At 35.5% G+C, this 10,213-nt stretch overlaps 2 protein-coding genes across 2 annotated transcripts in view; one reads left to right on the forward strand and one right to left on the reverse strand.

The window, feature by feature from the left end:
• The first annotated feature begins 937 nt into the window (after positions 1–937).
• Positions 938–10,213, forward strand: part of LOC119579318 (terminal uridylyltransferase 7-like) — a 31,402-nt gene continuing 22,126 nt past the window's right edge. The window contains exon 1 of the mRNA XM_037927082.1: positions 938–1,007. The gene's annotated coding sequence lies outside the window, so the exon portion shown is untranslated. The remainder of the gene's footprint in view (positions 1,008–10,213) is intronic.
• Positions 7,504–8,819, reverse strand: LOC119579319 (terminal uridylyltransferase 4-like). The gene is given in 2 exon segments (XM_037927083.1): positions 7,504–7,770; positions 8,049–8,819. Coding segments are annotated over 2 exon segments (345 nt in total). The 5' UTR covers positions 8,239–8,819; the 3' UTR covers positions 7,504–7,615.

A 10,213-nucleotide genomic window follows, 5' to 3' on the forward strand; every position in this document is an offset into this window, starting at 1 on the left:
GGAAAAACCCTGTGTTTGAGTACCCAACGGTTTTTTAAAACAACCTACAAAATTTTTCCCCATTCCTCAGCTCTCTTTGGGCCCCCTTTTTTAACCAAATCATTGAAAGGGGGTAAAATGCCTTGCTGGGGACAATAACCTTGAGTCTATAATGCACAAATTTCACATTTTTATGCCTTTTGTGTGTCATTTTTGTGATGTTTCTTGTATGTGTTTTGTGAGTATATAAAGACATGAATCCATTTATTGTCGTAAATGTATTTTTATTTTTTCACATGTCTCTGTAACTATTCTACAAGTAGAAAGGTCTATGTTTTATGTCTGTAAATTGGCAGAAGAAATATTAACCTGTGTTTGGCAGTATTTGCAACATATTCATTTGATATTTTAAAACTTATCGACAAGAGTATTTCATAATGCTCAAACACCCATTTGTTATTGTTTTTTTCTCTTTTTTTTTTTCATTTATTAGATGTAAAGAGCATTATGTACAAATTTTAGTATGAATGGTTTAGATCAGCATGATGATAGAAGATTGAAAGTTTTTTAAGTTAGATTTGGTTTATTTTGTAAATGTTTAAAACTTTGTTCAATGTACCTTTTAAAAGTCTATCCAGAAACAGTCTAAAATTTTGGAAAAATTAAAAAAAAAAAGGAAGTTCAATGGGGTTTTTAAAAAACGAGTTTGCTTATTTAAACCTTTTACTCTACGGTTAAAAGCTTCATTAGATTATACATTTAGGTTTTACAACAGTGCTGGACATTGTTCAGAATGAAAATTCCTTATTGAACAAATGATAGGTTTTGCTTAGTATAGGGTTAATGACTATTGCAGTATTCCTAGGAGTGTGATGTTTTGGCTAAAAGTGCATAAACGATTTTGAGAACTGCCTAACAGAAGACAGAATTGATTTTTGATTAATCAGCCCAGAGGGAAGGGTCCGGTGCCGAGTGGCCCTGGCCAGAAGAACAAAAAGGGCGAGTTACTCCTGGAATCGATAGAAAGAGTAAGTGAGCTCGTTTGCCTCTGCGACGGCGCTTGCTCTACATGTGTCGATGGTTCTTGATTGATTTATTTGTATTTATGCATTTTTTCTTCTTTTCTCTCAAATGATTAAACATGCACAAATATCAGACTGTTACACAGCAAACACACAACATCTCAGACCAAAACGACACAAAAAATTTCTAAAACATGTACCTAACGCCCCCCAAATTGCTCGGGCATGTACAAAAAACAGTCCACAACAACCCAGACACAAAACCCGAAATTTCTAAACAGGTTAAAATGCCATAAAACCCCCCCAAACAGCACCCCCAAACCCCACAGAACCCAGTACATTACAACAGTACATGCACGACCATGTACATGCACAGACCCCAAACCCGACCATTACTACGACCCGTACTGCCCCAGACCGGGCACGACCAAATCACAACCCTCACCCAAAACCTACATCCCCAAACCCCAAAAATACCCCCCCCAAAAACAACACACAGCCAGACCACCAAACACTACCCCATGCACAACACTCACCAACCACACACACAACCCACCAAACAACACCAAAAAACCAAACCCAACCAGACCACCATACACCACAACTCCAACACACAAATTCCCCCACGCAGCCACTTCCACAAACCATTAACACACCAAAACCCCCCCCCTTCAACACACCAATTTACAACAAAAAAAACACCCACACCCCCCCACACAACCCCACACCCCCAAACCAAACATTCCAAACACTCGACACACAACCAACACAACAAACAATTCACACCAAATAACCCCCCAAAAACACAACAAAACAGGAAACACAACAACCCCAACACAACCAACCCCACACACAAAAAAAGATACCCCCCCCCCCCAAAACACAATACCCCATGAAAAAAACAAAACCCCCAGCACAGACCAATTTCCCCAACCCCGAACAACTTCCTTAAAAAAAATACCTCCTAACAATTTCCCCCAAACAAACCCCAAAACCCCATCATCCCCCCCCAAAAAAACTCAACTAACATAACCCACACCCACTCCAACACCCCCAATACCCACCCCCTAAAACCCAAATTTCCCCCCCCACATACCAAACATCCACACAACCATAACCCACATCATAACACCCTTACCCAAAACCCCAACATCCCCCCAACCAACCATCACATATCCCCCCATACCCACACAACTCACATATACCCACACAATTCCCACACCCCATTAAAACCCCCATCCCCCAAAACCATACCCCCCAAACAATATTCACCCACACAAACCCCCCCCCCCATTAAACCCCCCCCACAAACCCCAAAACCCCTCAATATACCCCCCCCACTACCCCCCACCCACAAACCCACCCAACAAACCCCCCCCCAAAACATAAAAAACCCCAAAAAAACCCAAAAACCCCCCCCCCCAAAAAAATCCCTTTTAAACCCCCCCCCCCAACCCCCCCCTACCCAAACCCCCAAAACCTTTACTTTTCCCCCCCCCCCCCCCCCAAAAACCCCCCAATTTAAAAAAAATTTTTCCCTTTTTAAAAAAAAAAAAAGGAAGATATTTTTTTTTTTAAATTTTTTAATTTTTTTTTTAGTATTAAATTTTTTATTAATTATGATTTAAAATTTTTGGGTTAATGGTAGATTTTTTTTGGGTGGGGGTAGGATTTTTCCCCCTTTTAAAACTTTATTAATTCTTCTTCTTTTTTTAATTTTTTTAATATTTTATTATTTTTTTATATATTTTTTAAAATGTATATTATTATGATGATATGATTGATGTGATGATGATGATGATTGATGATGATGATTATGGTTTTTTATTATATATATTATATTAAATATATTAAATATTAAATATTATATAAGGGGGGTTGTTTTTAAATTTTAAATTTTAAGAAAATTTTATTAAAAATTTTTTTTTTTTTTTTTAAAATTTTTTAAAAAAAAAAAAATTTTTAAATAATTTTTTTAAAAAAAAAATATTAAAAATTTTTTTTATTAAATTTATAAAAAAATTATTAAAAAAATTTTTTTAAATTTTTAAAATTTTTTTTAAAAATTTTGAGTTTTAAATTTTTTTTTTAAAATTTTAAATTTTTTTTTAAAAAAAAAAATTTTTTTTTTTTAAAAAAAAATTTTTTAAATTAAAATTTTTTTAAAAAAAATTAAAAAAAAATTAAAAAAAAAAAAAATTAAAAAAAAAAATAATAAAAAAAAAATAAATAATAAAAAAAAATAAAAATAAAAATAAAAAAAAAATAAAAATAATAAAAAAAATTTTTAAAAAAAAAAATAAAAAATATAATAAATAAATAATAAAATAAAAAATTAATAATAATAATAAAAATAAAATAAAAATAAAAATTTTAAAAAAAAAAAAAAAAAAAAAAAAAAAAAATTAAAATAGAATTTAAATATTTTTTAAAGAAAAATTTAACATATAATAATTATCTTAAATTTTAAAATTTTATTATTTTCATACACATCCATCACTTTCCATAAACCCCCCCCCCAAAAAAAAATTTTCATCATATAAATTATCATATACTTATATATTATATAATAAAAAAAATAAAAAACATACAAAAAATTAAAAAAAAAAATTTCCCTTTTTAAAAAAACCCTACCTCACATTAATCTACATTTAACCCAAATTTTTAAATATAATTAATGAAAAAATCTAAAATAAAAATTAAAATAATAATTTTTTTTTTCCCTTTTTTATTTTTACATGAAACCAATTTATCTTTGTGTTGGGGTTTGGGGGGGGGGGGTTAGGATCGGGGGAAGGAAAGGGGGTATGGGGGGGGTTTTTTTAAGGGGGTTTTTTTAAAATTTTTGGGGGTTGTTTTTATATTGGGGTTGAGGGGATTTTGGTGGGGTTTTTTTTGGGGGGGGGTTTTTGGGGGGGGGTTTTTTGGGTGGGTTGGGGGTTTGGTTTGGGGGTGGTTTGTGGGGGGTTGGGTTTGGGGGGGGGGTGTGGGTTTTGTGGGGGTATTTTTTTGTGGGGGGTAGTGAGGGGGAGGTGGGTATGTGGGGGGAATGTGGTGGGGTTTGTGGTATGTGGGGTTATGATGTGTTGGGAAATTGTGTGTTAGGTATGGGGTGTTTTTTGGGTGGAATGTGTTTGGGAGTGTGTTGTAGGGGGGGGGTTTTTGGTATTTGGTTGTATGGTATTTGGGGGGGTTAGAATTTGGTGTGTAGTTTGGGGGGGGGGGTTTTGGTGTTTTGGTTTATTTTAGGGGTTTATTTTGGGGGAAATTATTTTGGTGGGGTTTTTTTGTGAAGGGGGGTTTGTTAGTGGGTTTTTTTTTGGGGGTTATTGTGGGGTTGTTTTTGTCATGGGGTAAATTTTTTTTTTTGTTTTTTTTTTTTTGGTGGGGGGGGGGGGGGGTTTTTGGGTTTGGGTTTTGGGTTTTGTGTGTGGGTTTTTTGGGTGGGTTTTTTTTTTTTTGGTTGGTTTTGTTGTTGTGGGTTTTTGTGTGTGGGGGTTGGGGTGTGTGGAATGTTTTTCTGGGGGTTTTGTGCCGGAATTTGTTTTGTGATATTTTTGGGTCCGTGGTTTTTGAAATTTGTGTGGTATGTTTTTTTGTGTTTTTTGTTTTTTTTATGGGGAAAGTTTGGTCGGGTTTTTATTTTTTTTTTTGTGGTTTGGAGTGGATGTGCCTTTGGGTTGGTTGGGGGGGTTTATTTTTTTGGGTTTTTGGGGTCCTGGGGGTTGGTTGGCTGTCTGGTTGTGCTGAAAGTGGTTTGTGTGTGGTCCGGGGTTTTGGTTTGGGGTTTTGGTCGGGTTGGTTTTGTAGTTTTGGTTGTGATGACGGGGGCTGTGCTTGGTTTGTGCTTTTGGGGGTTTTTGTTTTTCGTGTTGTGTGTCGTCGGGTCAGGTGGGGGTTTTGGTGTTGGTTTGTTTGGGGGGCGTAAATGTCTGGTTGTCTTGTTTGCGTTTCTGTCATTTTTGTGGTTGGGGGTGTGCTTGTTTCTTGTTGTTTTGTTTTGTTTTTTTTGTTAAGTATTTTGGTTCTGTTGTATTCATGTGAGCAATTTGTGTGTGTCAGTTTTGTACATTTTTGGGAAATTTTGGTGTCTGTTATGGTTAGTTGTTTTTTTTTGGGTTTACACAGTCTGATCTTTTTGGGGTTTTACATTTGGGAAAGAAAAAAACTAATAAAAAAAAAAATCAAAAAACCCTCGACACTGTAAAAAAGCGCCGTCGCAGAGGCAAACGAGCTCACTTACTCTTTCTATCGATTCCAGGAGTAACTCGCCCTTTTTGTTCTTCTGGCCAGGGCCACTCGGCACCTTGGACCCATTCACACTCTGGGCCTGATTAAATACAAAAATCACATTCTGTACTATTCTGTTAGTGCAGCTTCCCTCAACATCTTGTTTATGCCTTTTGCCAAACATCACCTCCCAGGATACTGCCAAAGTCCCCTTAACCTTAAAAAGCAAAAACCCCATCATTCGTTCAAAAAGGAATTTTCATTCTACAATTCCAGCACTGTTTGTAAAAAAATAAATTATAAACTAATTTTATGCTTTTTTACCGTAATGTAAAATGAAATAACAAAATCGTTTTTTTTAAAAACTCATTTAAAATCTCCCTTTTTTTTTTTTAATTTTCTCTCTAAATTTTTAGACTGTTTCTGGTATATGACTTTAAGAGAGGTACATTGAACAATATGTTTACAAACATTTACAAAATCCAATCTAACTTAAACTTTCTTTTTTCTCACTCATCTGCTACTAAACCTTTTACTAATTTTACTAAGCCCCTTTTTCTAATAAATGAAAAAAAAAGAGAAAAAAACAATAACAAAGGGGTGTTTGAGCATTATGAAATACTCTTGTCGATAAGTTTTTTAAAATATCAAATGAAAATGTTTTCAATCGCCAACACGGGTTTAAATTTTTTCTGCCAATTTTTCCATAAAAAAAGACCTTTCTACTTTAGAATAGTTTTCAGAGACTGTGAAAAATAAAAATACATTTTTCACAAAAAAGGTTCTGCTTTTATAACTCACAAAACATCAAAAACATCACAAAATGACACAAAAGGCTAAAATGTGAAAATTTTTGCTTATAAATCAGGTTATTGTCCCCAGCAAGGTCATTCTTACCTCCTTGACAATGATGTGGTTAAAGAGAGGCCCAAATGAGAGCTGAGGAATGGCAAAGTATTTGTAGGTTGTTTTAAACCTGTCTGTGATGTACTCAAACAACCCGGGTTTCCACTCACGTCCCCCGTGAGGTTTTTTCTTTTGTAAAAATGATCGGAAAAAAAACATGAATGTGTTAACAATAAAATATTGAAGGGCTATGGCTCTGCTCTAAATAATTAGATGGACAGTGATCATGCCACACAATCCAGCTTATCAATTTTAAACAATTTAATTGGCCAAAACAATTTGCGCAAAAAGAACTTTGTTAATTTCATTATGTAGCAAAAGTATTTATGTAAAACCATGACATCAACAATACCTTGCCTGGAGGCAAATTTCTTTTTTTTTTTCACAACCAACAAGCATTCAGAATCAAATTATCAGGAAATTTTCAGCCTATTAAAAATAAACAGATCAAATACACACCTTCCACAGTTATTTTTTTGCTCCATGTTTTCTCTGCTCTGGGCATAGGCTGCAACTGTCTCACATTGATGACAAGGTCTGTCATCTTGAAGCCAATGGTATAAACGGCGTCCCCGCCATGTCTACCCAACTCTGGGGGTTTTGGGACGCCATTTTCACATTTTGATGGACCCAAAACAAACCCAAAAAAGACCAATGGATGCACATAAAAAATTTTTCTTGTATCAATTCCCAAAAAAAAAAATCTTTTTTCCCCAAGCTAAACCTTAAAATACACTCACGTAAAAAAACATCCCCATCAGGTTTTGGGTGCAAGCTATGTAAAACTGGCAAGACTGGAGGGTTGTGTTGCTGAAGAAAATGTACAAACCCTCAAAGGAAAAAATGAGGGGGGAGAAATTCCACTGCTGGTCATCCATCTGGGAGAGCTGTTGGGCAGATATGGATACGATCAAAATTACCATTTTCTTCAAACTTTTTTTTTTTTTTTTTTTTTTTTTTTTTTTTTTTTTTTTTTAAAATGGAAGATAACAGACCTGTGCAACAAAAGTAAATAAAAGAGAGAAAAAAATAAATATATTTTCCCAAGAAGACAGAGAAACCCATCTTTAAAAAAGGAGACTAGAGTGAAAGAACACTAAACATATAAAAAGCAATTCTAAAATCTTTCCCCTAAATTTCATACTTTTAATTGTAAATCTACCTTTCCCCTATCTGACGAAAATTCCCCGGGTAAGTACTCTGGGGTCAATCACAGCATAGTCAGCTAAGAGTTGGTTGGTGTGCTTGGGAGAGGTGCTGCCTGCACCCACCACCATCCTCAATCCGGTGTTTGCGTGGGGAGGCCTTTTCGGGAATAGATGTCAATCAAACTAAACTCTCTGTGGTAAAGGGAAAACCCATTTCAAAAACTAAATAGAAAAAAAAGTAGAACTAACAATCTGCTTATTACTCTCTCCCCTATTATTCACAAAAATTTTAAAATTATTAAAATCAAAATCTAACATAACTTTAAATACTTACGTGTACAAGTCATTTTTTCGAACCAAATCCCTCACTGCCAAAAGGGCAATGGAAGGATTAAGGTTCTCGTCCATTACTACATCTATGTTGATATCACTTGTTTTCATGCAGAACCCACTCACAGATGATCCCACCATCTCTAATCTGCACCCTGTATAAAGCAAGGTATACATCGTTTCAAACCTCACTGACACCATTTTCTGATGTAAAGTCTTTATAATACTATAAATACATAAAAAATCCTCTCTGCTTTTTCTATCAAAAATTTTCTTCTTTTTTTATTTTTTTTCACTATCCTTATTTTTACTAATTTTTAGGGTCCTAATCAACATATGTTTCACCACATTATCAAGTCCGTCATTGGAGTCTTGCTCATGACACCCAAAAGTCACACACAGCAAAAGGACACTCCAAAGGCGAGAAACTCACCTTCTACTTTGGCCGCTAGCAATTTGTTAAGTTCCTTCACGACCTCTTTTCTGGTACCCATCATATCTGGAGTCACTTTCACCTCTTCTACTATCTCCCAAGATCACTTTTCTACGGCAGCTACCTGTGCTTCAATTGGGGATGGCACATTCTTCAGAGTAGTCTCCACGTCTTTAGCCTGCAACAGCATAGCATTCACATCACTATCATAAATGGTTGGCACTATTAAATTAAACAACTGATATCAATTGACTTTAACCCAATGGGGCTGGGCATCAGAAATCTCTCATTGCCATAAACTCTGGTGATTTCTGGCAATGTCCAGATGCTGGAAACGTGAATCCGCTACATGTAACATAACTTTCTGCTCTACAGTCTGGCGCCTTACTGCACATACAGTTGTACCCTGCAGATCAAGCAGTTTGTTATGATGTATGTACACATGACCGGTTAGGATGGGGTTAACCCAACAACAATGGCTTTCACCCACTCCAAGCCAAAGGGCCAGACACTTCATACAGTTTGCCACATAAATGAAGACTGCAAGCACAGGAAATGTCTTTTCCCATTCTATCTACAACTACAGCTGTAGCATATTTGATTTCTAAATAAAAAGATTAAATGAACACTAGGCCTCCTTTCAAATGCTGTTCCTCATCAACAACTACAGTCTGGTCCAATATAATGAGATGACTGTTTAGCACAAACTACATAGAGCAGGCTCAAATATACATGGCATGGATATTTTCCACCTAGCATATGGACTCAGTGATTAATGGCCGAAATAAGTGTCACTTAGCACAAACTGGTTAATTGATTATAATCAGAGAGAAAATAATATAGTTAACAATCAACATCTTTTCATTCTCAATACAATATGTAAAATGAGTAAAAAAAAATTAAAGCATATCTGAACTATTTTGTGCACTCTATTATCATATATCTTAAATTTACAAAAAAGAAGATAAGACAATTCCATCATATACATAACAGTAGTTTTCATTTCATATATTACAGTATTTCTATTCATGTTTTCAATTTCTCTTGTCAAAAACTGCATAGATAAGAAAATATCAATACATGTTTACATTTTACAGGAAATATAAACTTAATGCCTGTAAATTCTATGATACACCATATTTTCTGACATTATAAAAGGAAGTGACTCCAAGAAATCTTAAAAAGGAAGCGATATCATTTGACATCCACCATCTTCACTTCCACATCGTAGTATTTGATGTGATACAACCTTCTCCTTTGTCTGGAAGAAGGGATAGAACGTCCCACAATGCTTCGGCTTTACTGCCGGTCCTGAGATCAAGGTTCCTAACATGGATGTGGCTTTTCATTCTGACAAGATCTTCAAGCATGCTCCTGTGAAGAACTGCTGGAAAATAACATGTATAAGATGACCCAGTGTGCAGCTAACCTTCTGTTACTTGTTTGTTGGTTTGAAAATACATATTCACGATGTCTCATATTCAACCTTGTTTTTTACAATGTTAATTCTCGCAGAACTACAGATCTCACAACCCTCTGATGGCACAGTCCTGCAGACTATGTTGTAAAATCCCCACTCCATTTTGCCAAATATGAAGCTGATCATCCTGTTGATGATTTTCTATGGAAGTGTAGCCAGTCATCAATGTGAACAAATAATTTTTCATTTTTGTCCCTTATAAGATGATATCCATGGATTAAAGCCTGCAAGTCTTTAGGGAACACCATCAAGCTATGTAGTATGTCCCCAGTAAATTAGCAAGGTGGGGCTTCAAGGTATATATCAACTCTGTCTGGGTGATAGACCAGAGGCAGGGTACACCATCACTTTTCATATCTACATGTACCAATACCATGGAGAGTTCCCCATCCCCAGCAAGTGTGAAGGCTGCAATTGACCTGCTGGAAAAGAGGGACCTTATAGACAAGGGATAAAAGTTACATACTGATAACTGGTATTCGTCCCCTAATCTTTTTCCACTACCTACACAGGTACAGAAGACAAACACTGTTGGGACTGTCAGGATCAGCATGTTTGGCCTGCAGTGGGTAGATAAGCAGCCAGTAACTATGCTGTCTACAGCTAACACAAATGAATAAGTGATTTGCTGCTGAATAATGTTCCAGGAAGGGGGATTGTAAGAACACCAGGATTTGCTGCAAGT

Source organism: Penaeus monodon, chromosome 12, assembly GCF_015228065.2.
Source record: "Penaeus monodon isolate SGIC_2016 chromosome 12, NSTDA_Pmon_1, whole genome shotgun sequence".
Taxonomy (NCBI): domain Eukaryota; kingdom Metazoa; phylum Arthropoda; class Malacostraca; order Decapoda; family Penaeidae; genus Penaeus; species Penaeus monodon.